This window comes from Vipera berus, assembly GCF_964194415.1.
Source record: "Vipera berus genome assembly, chromosome: 2".
In the NCBI taxonomy this organism is placed as follows: domain Eukaryota; kingdom Metazoa; phylum Chordata; class Lepidosauria; order Squamata; family Viperidae; genus Vipera; species Vipera berus.
This window is the reverse complement of record NC_138203.1, coordinates 43027835-43049931: the sequence shown is the minus strand read 5'-3', so window position 1 is coordinate 43049931 and position 22097 is coordinate 43027835. Positions and strand designations below refer to the sequence as shown.

The 22097-nt window shown below is 39.5% G+C and overlaps 1 protein-coding gene across 1 annotated transcript in view; it reads left to right on the top strand.

Moving 5' to 3' along the window:
* MCTP1 (multiple C2 and transmembrane domain containing 1) overlaps positions 1 to 22097 on the top strand; it is a gene marked incomplete at both ends in the record, with an annotated part of 161973 nt that overhangs the window by 17583 nt on the left and 122293 nt on the right. The window contains 4 exons of the mRNA XM_081318857.1: positions 7503 to 7617; positions 15520 to 15662; positions 16049 to 16128; positions 17135 to 17243. Coding sequence (XP_081174983.1) covers positions 7503 to 7617; positions 15520 to 15662; positions 16049 to 16128; positions 17135 to 17243 — 447 coding nt within the window. The remainder of the gene's footprint in view (positions 1 to 7502; positions 7618 to 15519; positions 15663 to 16048; positions 16129 to 17134; positions 17244 to 22097) is intronic.

The window sequence follows — 22097 nt, the reverse complement described above, 5'->3', positions numbered from 1 at the left end:
AACCTGCACTAATTGCAGGCAGCTGGTGTTACTTATTTTCATGAAGCATCTACAGCTATGGCCCCTTTATGACTTGTGGACTTCAACTCGCAGAATTCCTGAGGCAGCATGGTCAGTCCACAAGTCATAAAAGCCATAGTTCCCCACTCCTATTCTATAGTAACACTACAGGTAGTCCTTGATTTAAAATTGTTTGTTTATTCAAAGTTACAACATCACTGAAAAAAAGTGACTTATGACCGTTTTTCACACTTACAATCATTTGTAATCATATATAGTAATTATGTTCCAAAGTTTGCTCCCTGGTATGTCTTTTTTTTCTGTATTGCATTTTGCTGTAAGAGCTCAAGATCTGCACAGAGAGCTTTTAGCTCAGACAAGCAGATGCCCCTCCCCCAGGGCACTCCACTGAGGACAGCCTTAGGGTTCAACCCCTTTCTTCCACCACAGTGAAACAGTCCCCAGAAGAAGAAGAATTGCAACATCATAGCCCCTACTTCCATCTCCAAAAGGAATGCTGAGGGATTCTGTGATCTAGGTCAGGGGGGGTGTCCATATTTTGCAACTTTAAGACTTGTGGACTTCAACTCCCAGAATTTCCCAAGTAACCATGCTGACTGGGGAATGAATTCTAAGAACTGAAACCCATAAGTCTTAAAAGTTGCCAAATTTGGAGACCCCTGATCTATATAGCATTGAAGATAGCTGAGAGATCTAGTAGCACCAGGAGGTAATTGAATTTACTGAAGCCTGGAAGGAATGTCAACCGTATTGAAAATCGTCCACTGACTCCTTATGATTCTCAGATAAACTCTTCTCTCAGTAGTGGTGATAGCTTACATCAGTGCTTTTTTTCTTAAAAAAAAGGTGCCGGAACTCTCATCTTGTTAATCTTTTATTTATATAATTTTATTTATATATTTATTTATATAATTAAAAAATTATATATTTACTGGTTATCTGGATTTTTGTCACACAGCCTTAGCTGCACAATCACTGGGAAGCGGGATGTATTAAAATATGACACAAATTCCACCCCTTACATCACAACACCAGTACAACACTTGTACTGTGGTAGTTTTATTGTATTATTACTGTATTCTGGAACTGAGTACTATAAAGTACTATAGTACTTTAAAATCTACTTAATGCAAATGACTTTATAGTTTTCTTTCATTGCTCTGAGACTTTGTTGTGATTTGAATTTTTTTGTAGTATTGTAGCATGGGTAGAAAAATATTTTTTTTATTTGAACAGCTTATAGAGCCAGTTCGGTATAGTGGTTAAGGCATCTGACTAGAAACTGGGAGACCAGGAGTTCTAATTCCACCTTTAGCACAAAACCAGCAGGTAACCTTGGACCACAAACTCAGCCCTGAGAAGTAGGCAATGCAGGGACTCATTTAGGCAGTTGCCAAGATTCAACATTGACTTGATGGCACCAGAAAAAAGAACAACCCTGCCCCATTCAGTCAACTCTGAATAAATTACCCCAAATCCATTTGTCTGGTTAAGATGAGAAAAATAGAAAAAAAGTCAATATTACATACATATGTCAATGCATAATCAAATAAGTCTAAAAATCATACATTATTTAACCATGACTACCAAAGTAAAATCAACTAATCAGCAGAGAAACAATCTCAGCAACTCTGCTTCCCAGACCTAATAAAAACAACCAACTTCTAAAAGTCAGGAAGGAGCTAGGCCACTCAAATATCTGGAGCCATACTGTTTCACAGGAGGGAGGCAACAATTTGAAAGGTGTTCTTTGGCAAGTATGGATCACAGTCTCTAAATGAGGGTACAGGTAGAAACTTATCTTATTGGATCTTGTCAAGCAGGCAGAAGACATTGGGAGAAGGTGTTCCCACTATATTCAGGCTCTGGACCATGAAGGGTTTTACATGTGGCAGTACCTTGAATAGCACATAACATACATAGGTTGCAATTATTGAATCATCTTTCCTGTTCACTACTCATTGTTTCTGAGGCAGTCATTAAGGTCTGACAGTACAATATAGTCTGGTATATTATACTTAATTTAATTTCAGTTGATCAATGATTAATTTGGGTTCATATTTTTTAAAAAAATCTCAAGTATGATGTGTGCAAATGCTCATGGATTTGTTTTATTTATTATAGATATATTCTGTTTTTAAAAAAACATTCCCAAGTTATATGTATATATTATAATATTAGCTTAAAGTAAAGGTAAAGGTTCCCCCGCACATGTGTGCTAGTCGTTTCCGACTCTAGGGGCCGGTGCTCATCTCCGTTTCAAAGCCGAAGAGCCAGCGCTTGTCCGAGGACATCTCCGTGGTCATGTGGCCGGCATGACTAGACGCCAAAGGCGCACGGAACGCTGTTACCTTCCCACCGTAGTGGTCCCTATTTTTCTACTTGCATTTTTACGTGCTTTCGAACTGCTAGGTTGGCAGAAGAATATTAGCTTAGTGTAGTATAATAGCTTATAGGTCCCTTTCATTCAATTGTATTTATTTATTCATCTAATAAGGCTCCCATGGAAACCACAGAATGAAATCTATAATTCAAATCTAATATTTACAAATCTATATTTACAATATAGCTTAAAAATAGTAACAAATGATAAAAAGAATTTATAATAGCTACTAGGTTGAACTTATCTCCAAGATGCAACTTTAAAATAAAGATGATCAATAACAGCTATGGAAAGTTGAATAGACAGAGGTTTTAAAAATCCGTTGGGCCTGAAAAATCAATAACATAGATACCTGAAGAACTCACAGGAAAGGCATTCCAGAATTGTTCGTTAATCAATAAAAACCTTGCTCGTAGCTAGTTGAACATGATATCTCTACTGAATGTGAAGACTGTTTTTGGCAGGTCTTTTGTTTGTGGAGCATGAGTAGGAAAATATAGAAAACTATAGCCTTCGAATTTAGTTGCTTTAATTCATAAAGAACTTCACAAGTTAAAAGTAAAAGTTAGTCTTAGCCTGGACAGAGATGAGGAGTCATTGATGGCTCTACAATAATGATGAGATGTTTGCAATACCTAATGTCTACTTATGCATCTTCTGCTGATTAAAGTTTCATAGCTTCCTAGTTTCACCCACCAGAAAGTTATCCACGATCCTCCAATAGCCAACAATTTCTTATATTCTGTGTGTATCAAATATTATTTACTTTACCTTTTAATATTTTACCATTTATAATTTATAGAAGTTAAAATTAAGGTGACAGTTGTACTAGATCTTTATGCTTTCTGTCTGTTTTTGTGAGAAAAGTTTAAGTCTTTCGAGCTTTAAGATTCTTCTGAGATCATTTTTTTTCATTTTAGGAAAACAAATAATTGTTGAGCTAATGATTCATCATAGCTAGAGTTTGAATAAAAATTGAACCAGTTTTCAAATTAGTAGTTTATTTATTTATTTATTTAGTTATATTTATATACCGCCCTATTCCCTGAGGACTCAGGGCGGTTTACAGGGAATTAAAAATCCAAAATACAAAAATTAAGAACCAAATTAAAAAATATTAAATTAACCCTGTAGTCAGTTAAAAAGAACCCCAAATTAAAAATTCCTCCTCAGTCTGGGCCCGAGAGCTCGAAGAGCCAGGTCTTCAGGCCCCGGCGGAATGATCGAAGGTCGGGGGCAGTTCTCAGCTCCACCGGCAGCTGGTTCCAGAGGGCAGGCGCTCCCACCGAGAAGGCCCTATCCCTGGGTGTCACCCGCCGGCAGTCTCTTACCGGCGGGACCCTGAGCAGACCCTCCCTGTGGGAGCGCACTGGGCGAAGGGTATTTGATGCCGGCAGCAGGTGTTCCCTCAGATATCCCGGACCCAGGCCATGTAGGGCTTTATAGGTGATAACCAGCACCTTGAATTTCACCCGGAGGGCAACCGGAAGCCAATGCAGCTCACGGAGTAGAGGTGTTACATGGGAGTATCGGGAAACCCCCATTACAACTCGCGCGGCCGCATTCTGCACCAGTTGAAGCCTCCGAGTGGTCTTCAAGGGCAGCCCCATGTAGAGAGCGTTACAGTAGTCCAAACGGGAGGTCACAAGCGCATGAGTAACTGTGCGTAGGGCGTCTCAGTCCAGATAGGGACGCAACTGGCGCACCAGGCGAACCTGGGCAAAAGCCCCCCTGGTCACGGCTCCTATATGGTCTTCGAAATTGAGCCGTGAATCCAGGAGGACGCCCAAGTTGCGAGCCCTATCGACGGGGGGTAACTTGGTTAACCCGAGATGCCGATATGCACAGCCACTCAGTCTTGGCGGGATTGAGACGAAGCCTGTTTCTCCCCATCCAGACCTGAACCGCCTCCAGGCACCGGGACATCACGGAGAGGGCATCACTGGGTTGGTTCGGGGTGGAAAGAAAAAGTTGGGTATCATCAGCGTATGATCTCGCCCAGCGGCTTCATATAGATGTTGAACAGGAGAGGCGAGAGAACCGACCCCTGAGGGACTCCACAAATGAGAGACCTCGGGGCGGATCTCTGCCCTCCTGTCAACACCGACTGCGAGCGGCCCTGGAGGTAGGAGGAGAACCACCGTAAAACGGTGCCTCCCACTCCCAGCCCCCTGAGACGCCGCAGTAAGATACCATGGTCGATGGTATCGAACGCCGCTGAGAGATCTAATAGGACCAGGACAGAGGAGCAACCCCTGTCCCTAGCCCTCCAGAGGTCATTCACCAGCGCGACCAATGCCGTCTCCGTGCTGTGTCCGGGCCTGAAGCCCGATTGGTACGGGTCCAGATAATCAGTTTCCTCCAGGAACAGAGGGAGCTGATGCGCCACCACACTCTCAACAACCTTCGCCAGAAAGCGAAGGTTGGAGACTGGACGGTAGTTGTTTAAAACAGCCGGGTCCAAAGCAAGCTTCTTGAGAAGGGGTCTCACCACCGCCTCCTTCAAGGCGGCAGGAAAGACACCCTCCTTCAAGGAAGCAGTTATTACTGCATGGAACCAGCCTCGTGTTCCTTCCCGAGCCGCATAAGCTAGCCAGGAGGGGCACGGATCCAACAAACAGGTGGTGGTGCTCAGTCTCCCCATGATCCTGTCCACATCATCAGGGGAAACAGGGTCGAACTCATTCCAGATAACGTGCTCAAGACCGCCTGATTCCTCCACATTAGACTCTGCCCAGTCAGAGTCCAAGCCGGTCCGGATCCGAGCGATTTTGTCCGCCAGATGATGACTAAACTCCTCGGCTCGTCCCTGCAAGGGATCCTCTCTCACCTCCTGATTAAGGAGGGAGCGAGTCACCCTAAACAGGGCGGCCGGGCGATTATCTGCGGACGCGACAAGGGCGGCAAAGTAGTTAGACTTCGCCGTCCTTATCGCCGCAAGATAAGACCTTATAAAGGTTCTTAACTGCAATCGGTCGGATTCGGATCGGCTGGATCTCCAACCGCTCTCTAGACCTCGTCTCCGCTGCTTCATCTCCCGGAGCTCCACAGAGAACCATGGGGCCCAACGGGATCTGCGTCGGGTCAGAGGTCGCATGGGTACAACACAGTCGAGTGCCCTGGTGGCTGCCGTTATGATTATGATTAATGTTTCAATATTAGTACACAAATAAGCTAAGAATATTTATGACTTATTTTAATGCAAAGGCTTCTTACTTTGGTACCTTATAATCTACATTATAAATAAACTTGCCAAGCCACAATGTAACATTTTGAAGTCAATGAAGATGTTTTTAACCTACTGAAATTTTAAAACCTAAAATTCCTTGGATTGTCTATTTCTCTCTATAAGCTATAGTGTTATATTTTACTTGCTTAACTTTTTAATGACTTTAGAGCATTGCATTATTTGAATGCTATCTTGTAAGTATTTGTGCTAAAGATGTATATTTCACAAACCAATTCTCAGACTTGGAATATGACTCTTTAATAGAAGAAGTATCTAATACTTTGTTAATACTATGTTTTCCCAAAAATAAGACCCGTTTTTTTGGTGTTTTTTTTTTGCCTTCCAAAGAGGCACCTTGTGGCGGCAGCATTGACAGCCCCGCCCAGCCAGCCCACTTCATTCTGCAACTGAGAATGGAGCTCAGGCCTGCATTTCGCAGTCAGAGGCCTTTCTGGAAGGCCTGTGCAGCCGAGAACTGAGCTACGGATTGAATCCATAGATGAAGATGTTTAAGAAGATATTGGGCAACCATTTATCTGAAATTGTATAGGGTTTCCAGCTGGAGCAGCGGGTTGGACTTGACCCCCAAGATCCCTTCCAACTCTGTTATTATGTTAAATTGTGCTCACAAGTTGAGGTCTACTTATAATGTGATGGGAAAGGGATACATACCACATTAGGATCCTGAAAGAAGATATATCATGATTTGTGAGGCAATAATTGAATTTCTTATTGAAAACTTTAAAGATTTTGTTTCTCAGTTAATGGAATAGGTTTTCTCTCTAATAATGAGTGTCTTTTTTGGTTCTCATATTAATTTAACACAATTATTTAAGCTGCTTAGTTACTAATGATAAAAAGGTTCCCCCGCACATGTGTGCTAGTTGTTTCCAACTCTAGGGGCCGGTGCTCATCTCCATTTCAAAGCCAAAGAGCCAGTGCTTGTCTGAGGACGTCTCCATGGTCATGTGGCCGGCATGACTAGACGCCAAAGGCGCACGGAAGGCTGTTACCTTTCCCACCGTAGTGGTCCCTATTTTTCTACTTGCATTTTTACGTGCTTTCGAACTGCTAGGTTGGCAGAAGCTGGGACGAGTAACAGGTGCTCACTCTGTTATGCGGCACCTGGGATTCAACCCGCCAAACTGCCGACCTTCTGATTGACAAGCTCAGCATCCTAACCCACTGAGCCACCGCATCCCTTGTTACTAATGATACATTACTATAATTATTGAAAATGTTCAAAATAAAAATGTAAACATAATAGGATGCTGATATTCACAATAGTATTAAAAAAAAACCTAACCCCAAGGCCATGAAGCAAAATCCAAATCCAAATAGGCAGTAACTTCATTTGGTCAATTGCATTTTGCAAAACCATTGAGATTTTTCCAGAGTCAAGAAATTTGACAAAGACATGGTTATAAAAGTGGAAGCAAAGAAAAATGTATTAATGACAAACTGCTGTTAACACTGCTTATTAAACTATATAAATGTGTGATCACTAGACTTTCTGTATTACCTGTTTAAGTTTTTTATTTCTGTTCTGTTGATCATTGTTCTAACTGTCAAAACAGGAAAAGTAAATTGTAGAACAAGTTGTTACCTATAGAATACAACTGATCTTTTGTGAGAAGGTAATAATTTGCTTCCATCATTTTAATCTCATTTTTATGTACCTGCTGAAAATTCTTAATATTTATAAATAGGAAGAGAATTGTTAAAAACTGTTACTGTCAGTCAGTGATGTTATTATCTAATGTTCTACAGTTGTTATGAGAATAAGGAATTTTAGTTTCCAAACAAGGTAATTGAGAAAATACTAAAACTATGGTAAGGATGTTTTAATATTTTCTTTATGCTTTTTAGAGATTTGGTCTTGCTGGGACAAGTAATGTAGAATTGCCACCTGCTGAACCAGGAATGTACCAATTGGATATTACATTAAGACGAGGTACTAACTTGGCAGCTCGTGATCGAAGAGGTAAGAGTATGCCTCCAAAAATGTTCTAATATAGCCAGTTTCCTAAAGACTGAGATGAGTTTGATAAATAGTAATACCACTATTACATTAGTTTATATATTTTGTAATGATAACTTTCCCCTTAACATAAGGATTTTGTTGGCTTTAAAATGTTTTTAGCAACTTATAAAATAGACAGCTAGAGCGGATAGTAAATTTGTATCAAACATATTTTGCTTATATCTGGGTTTTTCAAATTTTAGAAGGCAATGAACTTTTTTTCCCCCAGACTTTTTTTTTCCTGGCCCCAGGATATAAAGACATATTTTTAAAAACATGAGCAAAAGAATACATATTCACTCTCTGACTTGGTCCTAGATTCGGAACCATGCATTGGTAATTGGACTGTAATCCCAGCTAAAGGGCAGAAGAATCAGTATTGGCTGCCAGTTAACTGTTGAGTATGTTCAAGTAATTGTTTTGCGACTAGATGCATACACACTTTTGATGATGTGTTGGTATCTATTGTGTTGGAATATGTTATATTTCGATAGTTGAATATAGGTCAGATTTGTGATAAATGGAGCTTAGAAACAGAATAGTTTACCACTGAAGCAGTCATTCCTTTTTAGATCACTGTGTGCTCTGCTTTGTCAGTTTAATACCAATTGTTATTGGTAATACTGTGAGTCTTCAAATGGATATGGGAAGAATAGAATCAAAAAGACAAAATATGAGAAGAATTTTTAGGCAGCATTTGTCTGGTGGTTATAATTGAAAGTCAAGTATTTTTTTAAGAAATATTGCATTTAGCCTTTTTTATTCTTAACTCTTAAAGCTGCTGTGATAAAATGGAAAAGCCTTTAATGTGATTGTAGTTTAATATTATAGATATCATAGGCACATACAAAGATTAGTTGTTAATATACTCGGGTTTTTTATATTAATTGACATCTCTGACAAAAGCAAGCATCTCTCTTTGGTAGTTTTAATCCTAGTTCGTTTTATGCTTTGGGAATATATAAGAAGCAGTTCAATGAGACACAATAGTCTGCTCCCTCTAACAAATTTAACACATTTTAAATCACGTTATTTACTTTTCAGTAGATAATTATCTCAGATACTTTCACAGCTGACTTAGAGTAAATGGTATTTGAAAAGGTTTGCTTTGTGAATTCTAAAAGGATAGGGCTTTCAAACAGGGCTTAAAACTAACTATGGATGTGAAAATACTGTAATATAATAAGTGTTTGCTAAGCTTAGTTTTCTATTCTTTTTGGCTTGTGTTTACAGTATGTGGACAGAACTTCAGCCATACCTTTCCTATTGGTTAAATCTGTCAGATATAGTTAAAGGTGAAGATCAGGTTTTTGAAAAGATGTGTTTCATTAACCAATAGGCTGATGTTCTACGATCCTTATTTAAAAGCTTGATTTGCCATTTTTGAACACTGCATGTTCTATTATAAACAAACCTTTAAGATCTAGAGAAGGGATGTTTACAAAGATAGGTCTGCTAGCACAGACATGACTTCCCCAGATATTGTTTCCCACCTTGCTAGGAAGTTATATTTGGTCTCTACTTAATATTTAGGAAATCTCTAATGATACATCTTTAATGTTAATGTTAATTGTATTTATCATTAATCTTTGGAATTGTGTTTAATTTTGCTTGCCACATTGAGTGATTATCTGAGCGAAAATATGTGAGTTTAAATGAAATATATAAATTATGTGAAATGAAAATAACTCACTGCCTTATTAGGTAATTACTTTTGCATGACTATTTTAATTCTTGAGTCCTTTCAGCTGAATTACAATTACAATTCATGTGTTCTATTTATTGACTGACTGAAAATTGTATTTAATTCACTTTATTTACTGAATGATCACTTTGTGTGCAACATCTTATAGAATACAAGAGAGGTAATTATGCACAGATGAAGGGGAAAGTTTCTATTTTTCTGTTACCTTTTTCTTTTTCTGTACTTTTTCATTTTTTTCTTTTATAAAAGTGTTTTTCATTCTATAGGTGTGTTTGGTTTACTTACGTATATAGTATAAACTTTAATAAAATTGATGGAAAAAAGAGGGATAACTGACTTCATAAACTGACTTCACATGAGAAAAAATGAATATGAATCTTAAAATGTGTTAGAGACTCATAATTAGCATTCTTGTGTTCTTTTGAAGTTTCTGGATGTCATTGAGAGTTTATACAAATGAAAAGTCAGATTATATATGTAATAATAATGTCATCTAAGCAAAATTATCCTGCAATTTATGTGATAAATTATGATTAAATTATAAATCGGCACTCTAATTCACCCATTTCTAATGAATGAAATTTGCTGTTTTAATCTGTAGTCTTGTGAATTGGTTGTTGGAGAGGATCTGGACATATAATTATGAATAAGCTAAAATTTTGCTCAGTAACATTGTCAGAGTGATAGTTCTGAGAATCAAATGATTCAATGTATTACATTGAGTACTGTATATAAAAACTTAGAATTATTAATAGAAGAAATTGAGACAATTATGGCAACATGTTTTCATTAAACAAGGTTAATAATCAGTAATATGATTTCTCTTGAAGAATGAACTGTACAACAAGATGCTATAAAGACCATTTTTAAACATAGACTACAAAGTAAGGTTACAAACTAGTGAATATTTTAACTCTATATAAAAGGTAGATTTGTTGTTTCAAAAACTTTATACAAAAAATATTTCAACAGAATTCAGCAAGATAGTGGTCATATAATTCCTTGGACAGAAGTGATGTAGTCTAAATAGTTTCTCAAAATAATTGACCTGTTATTTGTTTATTTCTTTTCTGTTTTTCATAGAAATTGATACGTAAAGTGACAGAGCATTTGATTCCTATATATTGAAGAGAAAGTTCAGTAACTGCCATCAGTGGAAGTGTACAAATGGTGTAGGCAAAGCTGAAAAAAAATAGCTGGTGCTGCTTATAATGCTTCAAGGTTCTTATAGAACAATAATTATCCCCATTATTTATCTTATTCATTGATTTGACACATAACACTTACAATAAATAATATTGTGGTAAATAATATTGTGGTAAATGAAGGATTACCTGTTGCAACCTAACCAATTCTCCTGGATTTTCATGTTGTTGTTGTTGTTAGTTGCGAAGTCATGTTCGACCCATCGTGACGCCATGGACAACGTTCCTCCAGGCCTTCCTGTCCTCTACCATCTTCTGGAGTCCGTCTAGACTCATGCCTACTGTTTCAGTGACTCCATCCAGCCACCTCATTCTCTGTTGTCCCATTCTTTTCTTGCCCTCAACCTTTCCCAGTATTAGGCTCTTTTCCAGTGAGTCTTTCAGTCTCATTAGGTGGCCAAAGTATCTGAGTTTCAACTTCAGGATGTGGCCTTCTAAAGAGCAGTCAGGGTTGATCTCCTCTAGGACTGACCGGTTTGATCGCCTTGCAGTCCAAGGGACTCGCAGGAGTCTTCTCCAGCACCATAGTTCAAAAGCCTCAATTCCTTAGTGCTCAGCCTTTCTTATGGTCCAACTTTCACAGCCATACATTGCAACTGGGAAGACCATAGCCTTGACTATACGTACTTTTGTTGTCAGGGTGATGTCTTTGCTTTTTAGTGTGCTGTCTAGATTTGCCATGGCTTTCCTCCCCAGGAGCAAGCGTCTTTTAATTTCTTGGCTGCAGTCCCCGTCTGCAGTGATCTTGAAGCCCAGGAAAATAAAATCTGTCTGTTATGTATTGGACTCACTTGTAATACCACGTGGTAAGCTGGAGCAGCTAACGGCTCTCCAGCAACTCAGACTCCCCATCTCCAGTATGGCTATTGGCTGCCCCTAGGCGGCAATGGGTTGCTTCAAACCTATTGGCTGCCGCCTAGGGGCCAGGCTATAAATTGCTGCAAGCTGCAGCCCAATTCTCAGTTCAGATCCTGTAAGCAATAAACCATGAGCTTTGCTGAACTCACTTGCGTCGTCTCCTTTCCTGCACAACGAACCCACTACCCATCCCAAAGAAAAAGAAATGCAAGAAAGCAAAATGGCTATCTGAGGAAGCTTTGCAAATAGCTGAGGAAAGGAGGGAAGCGAAAGGCAAGGGAGAAAAAGAAAGATACACCCAATTGAATGCAGAATTCCAGAGAATAGCTAGAAGAGATAAGAATGCCTTCTTAAATGAAGTCCAAAGAAATAGAAGAAAACAATAGAATAGGGAGGACCAGAGATCTCTTCAAGAAAATTGGAGAGATGAAGGGAATGTTTAATGCAAAAATGGGCATGATAAAGGACCAAAATGGCAGGGACCTAACAGAGGCAGAAGAGATTAAGAAGAGGTGGCAAAATTACACAGAAGAACTATACAAGAATGAGCTTAACGTCCCTGATAACCACGATGGGGTGATCACTGACCTCGAGCCAGACATCCTAGAATGTGAAGTGAAGTGGGCCTTAGAAAAGCTGAGCAACAACAAAGCTAGTGGAGGTGACAGTATTCCAGCTCAGCTATTCAAAATCTTAAAAGACGATGCAGTAAAAGTGCTACACTCAATTTGCCAGCAAATTTGGAAAACTCAACAGTGGCCACAGGATTGGAAAAGATCAGTTTACATTCCAATTCCAAAGAAAGGCAGTGCCAAAGAATGTTCAAACTATCTCACCATTGCGCTCATTTCTCATGCTAGTAAAGTTATGCTTAAAATCCTACAAGCTAGACTCCAGCAGTATGTGGATCGAGAACTACCAGAAGTACAGGCAGGATTTCGAAGAGGCAGAGGAACTAGAGATCAAATTGCCAACATACGCTGGATCATGGAGAAAGCTAGGGAGTTCCAGAAAAACATCTACTTTTGCTTCATCGACTATGCTAAAGCATTTGATTGTGTGGATTGTGTGGATCCCTGAATAGATCCAGCTGTGAATCCTCTATGTCCAATACCTCGTGTTTGCATGGCTGAGTCTGATGAGGAACATGACAGGAGGGGCCAGGCTGAGAGTCCTGCAGTGCATCAGAGCATCCCTCTGACACCAAAGGCTCTCCAAACCCCTTCTCCTCCTCCTCTTCAGAATCATCAGACTCAGCTGCCGGTATGACAGGCTGACGCTGAATCACAACAATAAATCTGATTTCTGTGTTGACCGTCTGGTGATGTCCCTGTGTAGAGCCATCTCGGGTTGTTGGAAAAGAGTGTTTGCTATGATCATCGTATTCTCTTGACAAAATTCTATCAGCCTGTGCTCTGCTTCATTTTGTAATCCAAGGCCAAACTTGCCTGTTATTCCGGTTAACTTTTGGCTTCCTACTTTAGCATTCCAATCTCCCATGATGATAAGGACATCACTTTTTGGTGTTATTTCTATAAGGTGCTGTAGGGCTTCATAGAACCAGTCAATTTCATCCTCTTCAGCACTGGTGGCTGGGGCATAGACTTGGACTACTGTGATATTGAATGGTTTGCCTTGGATTCGAACTGAGATCATTCTGTCATTTTGGGGATTGTATCCCAGTATTGCTTTTCCTACTCTTTTATTGACTATTAAGGCTACTCCATTTCTTCTGAAGGATTCTTGCCTGCAGTAGTATATCTGATGGTCATCTGAATTAAATTCACCCATTCCTGTCCATTTTAGTTCGCTGATTCCTAAGATGTCGATGTTCAGTCTTGTCATCTCTTGTTTGACCACGTCCAGCTTTCCTTGATTCATGGATCTTACATTCCAGGTTCCTATGGAGAAAAAAATATTTACAGCATTGGCCTTTCCTTTCACCACCAGATATATCCACAGCTGAGCTTTCAGCTTTGGCCCAGTCACTTCATTCTTTCTGACGCTACTAGTACTAGCCCTCTGCTCTTCCCCAGTAGCATATTGGACACCTTCCGACCTGAGGGGCTCATCTTCCAGCGTCATATCTTTTTGCTTTTTGGTACTGTCCATGGGGTTTTCATGGCAAAGATACTGGAGTGGGTTGCCATTTCCTTCTCCAGTGGATCAGGTTTTGTCAAAACACTCTGCTATGATTGGGTGGCCCTGCACGGCATAGCTCATAGCTTCATTGAATTACGCAAGCCCCTTCGCCACGACAAGGCAGTAATCCACGAAGGGGTGGATTTTCATAAAGGTTTCAAATTCTCCCACTCTTCTTAACCTTCCTCCTTCATTCTTAAGATCATTCTTAAGATCAAATTTTATTCTTCCAGCAATTTGTAAATACATCAACTATGGTATATTTCAGCTTACGCTGAATAATTCTTGCTAATGTGTTTAATCCATGATTTATGGACAGCAGTTAACAGGACTGGGTCTAATATTGACTACAGGATTCTGTTTTATGAGCCCATGATTTGTGTAGGTTTATAACTGAGCCTCAAAAGAAAGATTTTTGCTGTCATACTGCCACCATGTGTTCAGCAAGGGCTGTTGCTGTTATAATTGCTTTCGGGCTTTTTTAAATAGTGAGACTAAAAATACTTAATATTTTTAAGCTTGTAAGCCGCCCTGAGTCTTCGGAGAAGGGCGGGATATAAATGGAATTAAAATAAAATAAATAAAAAATAAAATAAATAAAGTAATAATTGTCATATTAGAATGTAGGATAAAAAAGCCTTAAATATTTCAATAAATATTAGAAGTCTGCTTGAAACATTGTTTACTAGGACAACTGACTTGGCATATTTGCGTTTTTAATTAAAATGGAAATGAATGAAATATGTTAAAACACAGGTTATATTTGTTATGGACAAACCTATTCAGCTTTATATTTACATGGCATGATACATTTAATAGTAAATATTGATCAAATCACATCAGTGTAATTTTGTTTTTAAATTTCATTTACCTTCTAAATTATGCATTCAAATACATGTCTATACACTTTTGCTCATGTGGACATTTTATTGCAGGATTAAATCTTATAATTGGCTATTTATATTCTATGATAAATTCTGAATCCAGACAGAATATTTTAAAGAGTGTATTGAGATATTTCCATGTAAAGTTATTCAGAGATCAGGGGATAATTTAACAGATGGCGAATATACACACAGTTTTAAATTCAGTGTAGAACAATTTCAAATATTAAACTATCGCTTTCATGTTTTTTTATTGTTTGATCTGGAATTTATCTCAAATATTTGTTTCTGTTGCATAATGTTTACAGTCTTTTTAGTTATTGAGAAAGAGGTTAATAAAGGATATTTCTAGTGTTTGGCAAGATAGAGCATTAGTCTGAATTTGACTTTGTTTTTACTTAACCTTATTATACACTGGAAGATAATTTTGCCTTGTCATTGCCTGATGAAATATTACAAATATATAAACTGTATTTATGGAATGATTTTGAATAAGTGAAAATGCATTCCATGTTGCTCTTATTCACAGTAATGTGCAGTATGCATGCACTACTTTAAAGTAAAATAGAAATAAAAGCTCTTCTGATTGTCATCTTTACAACCATGAAAAACTATTTAATATAAAACAGTAGATGTTTTATTGTAGGAATTGCATATTTTGCTTTAAGAATTAATATATGAGGTCTTACTTTATTCTCTTTGTCAGGGGTATTTTAATTGCTAATTTTAAAGAAACTATATAAAAGCAATGATATAGTTTCATGATCCACCATATATAGAACCTACATATATAACAAAGCAAGGAAAATAATAATAAATAAATAATATACATATGGTAGTAACCAACCAACAACCTTCCTGTCACATGTTAGAATTACCAAATCTTGAGTTTCAAAGAAAATAAATGTATAGAATTGATCCAATCTCACTCTTATTTTAATCTTTTAAAAACATTTGTTACTCCCGTCATCTAAAAAGAGAAAACTAGCTGCTTATTGTTGTTTTACTTTAAATTTATGAGCTCCCAAGAACATCTAGTTTTCATATATAACCTTAACTTTTGCTTCAGGAACAAGTGATCCATATGTCAAGTTTAAACTTGGTGGAAAAGAAATCTTTAGAAGTAAAACAATCAGTAAGAATCTTAATCCTGTTTGGGAGGAAAGAACTTCCATTCTTATTGAGCACTTAAGGGAACAACTGTATATAAAGGTAAGTCACATCCAGTTCTCCTTAAAAATAGCAATAATAGTACATCTTACTGATCTCAGAGCTTAATCTTAACAGAAATATTATTAAAGGGCACAATACAACATCCTTATTAAAATTGCAATATTCATCAAAATATTCCAGAACACAGCAAAATAAAGTCTTCATAACTTTGATTAATGTTTGAGAAATTATGCCAGCCAGAAAAAGAAATAGTAAAAAAAACTTTACATGTGTATTTTATAAAAATGAGTACATGAACTTTGGGACCAATTAGTTTGCAGTATCATCTAATAATTGCATGCCTCATGTATCTATTTGTGTAAACATTGAGTTGTTAAGTTTATGAAATCTGTTTTTATTAATAAAATGTTATTTGTTCATCTTAGGTTTTTGATTATGATTTTGGACTTCAAGATGATTTTATGGGGTCAGCTTTTTTGGACCTGAATTCCCTAGAACAAAATAGGTATCATTTTATGAAACTCAATGAATTTCATGATGTATTTCTTTCTATTTCAATGTGACTAGGGATACAGAGAAAGAAAAAAAAGAAGTTGAATGCTACACTACCAATACTAGTTAAAATAAAAATACTAGAGTTGAATTATCAGAAATTTATGAAAAGAGAACTAGGAAGCATTGTCTTCCCTTCCCTTCCTCATCTACTTTTCTTTCTGTTTTACATCTTTTAAACTACTTTGGGACCATTTCAAACTGGAAGGGTATAATGTTTGAACTTAGATGATCAGCTATAGTGGGGTCTCCATATTTGTGATGGTATGTGTCCATCATATTCTCATCCAAATGGTCCCAGATATTTTCTACATATGTCTGAACACTGGCAGAGATATAGGAAACAGGCTATTGTGGGGAGTTGAAGTGAAGGTAGTTCCTTAGCTTGAAACAACAGGGCTTTGGGTTGGGAAGGACCAAGCTGGGAATGGCTTGGATCATGTTGGGTCCTTGGCTAATGATCAGTAGAATTCAATTAAGAGAATTGCTGGGATTGCCATTGTTAAGTAATGCGACTAGTCACATGATGTCGTGCTTTGTGACCGCATCACTTAGTGACAGAAATTCTGGTCCCAGTTGCCACTGTAACTTAACAACTACCTGTAATATTTACATTGCTTTTAGTAAATATTGAAAGTTTGGATATGAAAAAATATCCAAACTTTCAAGTGTTTATGAAAAGTTTGTACAGAACAAAGCTTTGTATCCAGGATAATGTGAACATTGTGTTCTTGTCATTTTAAGATGTCAGACAGTCCTTGGTGTATATTAAAAGCCTTATCCATAAGTTTACAAAAATTGCTGGACTTGTTCTTGCTTTAAATTCTCATTGTTTATTTGATGAAGGTGATAGAAAGCAAAACATAACTCATGAGTTATTAAACTCTTTGTCCTGAGGCAGGCAGTCTGTAGAAGCATAATTTTAGTGTTTTCATTTTTCTATTGACCTGTTTTTCTAGGCCTGTTGATGTTATATTGAGTCTGAAGGACCCACATTATCCAGACCAAGATCTTGGGACTATATTATTAAACGTGTTGCTGACCCCAAAAGAGCAGCAGATAGAAGGGGTAAGTCTATGCTAAATGTCATATAAGCAAAACGTTTCTGACTAGATATAAATGTCTGAACTTGTCAGAGAAGATAATTAAAAAAGAGTATTTTTGAGTGTGTATATATATATGAATATCTGCATTTGAACACCACACATCTACATTCTAAACATTTACAGCTAGTGATGAGCTTTTGTGATGGATTTGACTACAACATAATTGTAATGAGATGTTGATAGAACAGAATATATAATTAATATAGAATGTATTTCATACAAATTTTGTCAATTTTGTCAAATTTGCCCAAGACAATTTTAAGATTTTGCTTTCAAGGTCAACTTACAGTGAAACTTGCCATTAAAGAAACAAATACTGAACAATTTCAGAAAAAGAATAAAATGCCTCACCATTTCTTGAATGTACTGTAACATCCCAAAAAAAGAGGCCAGAAGCAAGAATTGCTTTATTAAGAATTGGTAACAACCTAATCCCATGCTTGGAATAAAAAAAAAAATAACACCAAATTTTCCTTGTTCGAGTATTCGTAAGTAAGTACCTTTAAACTGGTATGTCAGAAAAACATTATTTGGAAATATGAGCAACTATTCTCTTCCTAGTTAATATTATTTAATATTTTTATTACTTTTCCAGGAGAAAGAACTAACAAAAGTCTGAGGCACGGCCCTGAAAAATTTCCAAAGGTTGTTACCAAATTAAAATCTGTAATATAACATGTTGTGTATGTAAATAGTTGCAAACAGGGAAGATTGCAGATTGCAAAGGTAGTGGGGTTTGAGCGGGAGATTCTGTTGCAATCATTGGTTGCCATAAACAAGAAGCGGGAAAATAGTCTCTAACGATTGGTTACAGTTCAAACAGTTCCACTATAAAAAGGTTGCAACATTTGACAGTTGCCAGTTGACTTTGTGTATTCAATAAACTCATTCCTTGTTAAAACCACTCTGAGTCCTCGTCTATCAGAACTAAACAATTGGCGACGAAGGTGGGATAGACAGAAGACCAGAGAATTGGCGGAATTGTCGCGCAAAGGCGGCAAATTCGAATACGTGTCAAAGTCAACCGAGCGGCCGCGGCAGAATAAGAAAATTCTCCGAATGGCGCAGATTGGGTCATTGAAGGAATTCGACCCAAACTTCCCCGAAGATTGGGAAGAATACGTCGGACAGGTCGAAGGGTTCCTGCTAGTGAACGGAATCACCGACGACCGGAAAAAAGCGGCAGCATTACTGACGATTTGCGGCACACCGGTCTATCGAGTCGCTGTCGGTCTGTGTCAACCGCAACCGGTCTCAAGCGTGCCGTATGCCGATCTCCTTGCCAAACTAAAGGTCCACTTTACACCTAGGAGATCCGAACTATTCTGGCGGCGCATCTTCGAGAAAAGAAACCAGAGGCCGGGAGAGTCCATACAAAAATTTGTCGCTGCCGTCAGGGAAGCCGCAGTACGATGTAAATACGATAATCTTGAAATAAGAATTCGTGACCGTGTAGTACTGGGCTTGAGGGACGAGCAGCTACAAAACAGAATTATATCCAAACCCACTGGCGATCTGCAGGAGGTGATCGACGAACTTCTAACGTACGAATCAACCGGGTATCGCGACCCCCCCCGCAGTAGCATGGCAGCATCGTCCGAGATCAACCAAGAGGGCTATGTGGACTGCGGGGAGGCGGACCAGCAGTGGGAAGAAGATATCGCCGAAGTCTCCAGGCGATTCGGAAAATTGGCGCCAAGACCACCCAGAAGCGAAGGGCCCGAACCTAACCGACGTCAACAACCCGCAACTCCGCAAAGACAAGCGACAGGGCCACAACGACCATGGAGGGACACCGCAACCAGACCGCGCGAAAATGAACCACAGAACCGGTGCGGCAGCTGCGGCGGCAACCATCCCCGCGCATCTTGCCGATTCCGCACCGCAAAGTGCAGGGCGTGTGGGAAGACCGGCCACATCCAGGCCATCTGCAGGAGCCGTGCTCGAGACAACCGCCTCCACGAAGTCGATGTGTGGCCCGAAGGTAAGGTAACCCCTAACGTTAGTGGCAAGGAGTCCCTTAAACCCTGGGTAAAAATTCCAAAATTAGGGGAGGTGGCTCGAGTCAACCGCAGGAGAATTGGGAAAAATGGCAATTTTCCAGAAGGAAAATTAAAAATCATAGTCCATCTGCAAGGGGTTCCTTGCAGAATGGAAATCGACTCAGGGGCTTCAGTATCAATAATTTCCAGTGAAACCCTTGATAGGATTGAACAAATAAGTGGAAGAAAAATTCCACTTAGTTCAACAAAAATTCAATTAACCGATTTCCAAAAAAGCCCAATTAAAATAAAAGGGAAAATTAGTCTTCGCGTAGAATTTAAGGGATTTAAGGGGAATTTAGATTTAATAGTAACTGAGGGTCATAGGACTAGCCTAATTGGCATTAACTGGTTCCCTGCCCTGGGCATTTGGATCGGGGGAATAAATTCAATAATTAAAAATAAGACCCTCGAATCAGTCTGCAATGAATTTGCAGACGTATTCGACGGATCCCTCGGTAAATACAAAGGACCCCCAATTAAATTCAATCTAGACCCCTCAGTAAAACCTATCAGGCTTAAGGCCCGCAGGGTGCCTTTCGCCCTGAAGGAAAAAATCGAGGCCGAGCTCGAGAGGCTTGTAGGCCAAGGCGTGTTAGAACCTGTTGAGGGTGGTTTGTGGGAAACGCCGATTGTCACACCCCTCAAACCCAATGGGGATGTGAGAATCTGCGCTGACTACAAAGCCACCCTGAACATTGGAATGAAAAAACATGCTTACCCGGTCCCGACGGTGAAGCAGGTCCTCGCCACGATCCAGGACGGCGCCATGTTTGCCAAGCTAGACTTGGCGCATGCGTACTTACAGTTGACTGTTTCCGAAGAGGCTGCAGAAGCACAGACGATAGTTACCCACAAGGGGGCGTTCCGAGTCCACAGACTGCAATTTGGCATTGCAGCAGCTCCAGGCATCTTTCAAGAAGTGATGGAGAGGACCTTAAAGGGCATACCAGGTGTATGCCCTTACTTTGATGATGTCTTGATAGCTGGAAAAAATGAAGAAATGCTAGTGGAGCGGCTGGAACAGGTATTGGGAAGATTTAGAAGGGCTGGTTTAAAACTAAAAAGGGAAAAATGTTGCATTGGGGTTAAGTCCACTGATTTCTTGGGGTTCAGGATAGACAAAAATGGGGTCCATCCAACCCCTGAAAAAATAAAAGCAATTAAATTAGCTCCTGAGCCTAGGAACAAGGCTGAACTAAAAGCCTTCCTTGGCTTAGTAAACTTCTACCATACATTTGTACCCCACAAGGCTGCCATTGCAGAACCTCTCCATAGGCTCTTAGATAAAAAGACTCCTTGGCAGTGGCAGAAGAAACATAGAATTAGTTTCCAAACGTTAAAAGACATTCTTTCCAGCCAATCAACTGTAACCCACTTCATAGAAAATAAACCAATTTACCTAGCGTGTGATGCTTCACCTTATGGTGTAGGGGCCGTGATCAGCCACTTAGACAACCAAGGAATGCAAAGACCCATTGCATATTATTCCCGGACACTAACCAAGGCAGAGCGAAATTATGCTCAGATAGACAGGGAAGCATTAGCAATCGTGGCTGGAGTTAAAAAGTTCCACGACTACCTGTATGGAAGGAACTTTACCATACTGACAGACCACAAACCCCTGTTGGGACTGTTTACCACAGATAAACAGACTCCCCAAATCATGTCACCCCGGATGCTGAGATGGTCCATTTTCCTCTCAGCATACTCATTCTCTCTTCAATACAGACCGGGCAAGGACATGGGGCACGCAGATGCCCTTAGCAGACTGCCCTTAAACATCACCGAGGGTGACCCTGCCCCAGTGGGACAAATAATGTCCCTACAGGACATCCCTGACTTGCCTCTAACTGCTAAAGACATAGCTGCGGCAACAAATAATGACCACACTTTAAAGAGAGTAATGGCCTGGGTCCTGAGCGGGTGGCCAAATGCCAACCCGGATGAAAAATACATTCCCTATTTTAGAAGGAAAGATGAACTATCAGTTCATCTGGGTTGCTTACTGTGGGGAAATCGCGTGGTTATTCCTGGGATCCACAGATCAGCTATTCTATTAGAATTACATGAAGGACACCCAGGAATAGTACGGATGAAAGCGTTGGCTAGGAGTCACTTGTGGTGGCCAGGTCTGGACAACGACATTGAGGAATGTGTCGCAAATTGCCATTTGTGCCAACGTTCTAGGCCAGAACAACAACACACCCGTACGCATAAGTGGGAGTTAGCTAGAAATCCTTGGTCCAGGATTCATATTGACTTTGCTGGACCTTTCCAAGGGTTAACATTCCTGGTGGTGGTTGATAGTTTCTCTAGGTGGCTAGAGGTAGTACCAGTTAGTTCAGTAACTTCAGGAAGAACAATACAGGTATTAAGGGGCCTCTTTGCCACTCATGGGTTACCGGATGTCATCGTGTCTGATAATGGGCCACAATTCACATCTATTGAATTCCAGGATTTCCTCAAGGCCAACTCGATTAAGCACAAGACATCAGCACCCTTCCACCCATCCACCAACGGCTTGGCTGAACGAAATGTGAGGACCACGAAAGACGCCTTAAAAAGAATCATCCGAGGTGACTGGCATCAAAGACTGGCCGAATTTTTGCTGGCCCAACATTCGACCCCATGCGCTGCTACAGGAAAAAGCCCAGCTGAAATGAGGTGGGGAAGGAGGTTAACCACCAAATTGGACAGATTACACCCTGACAGACTTATACCAAGCGCCGAATTGGACATGCCAAATAGAACATTTAAAGTGGGGGAATTAA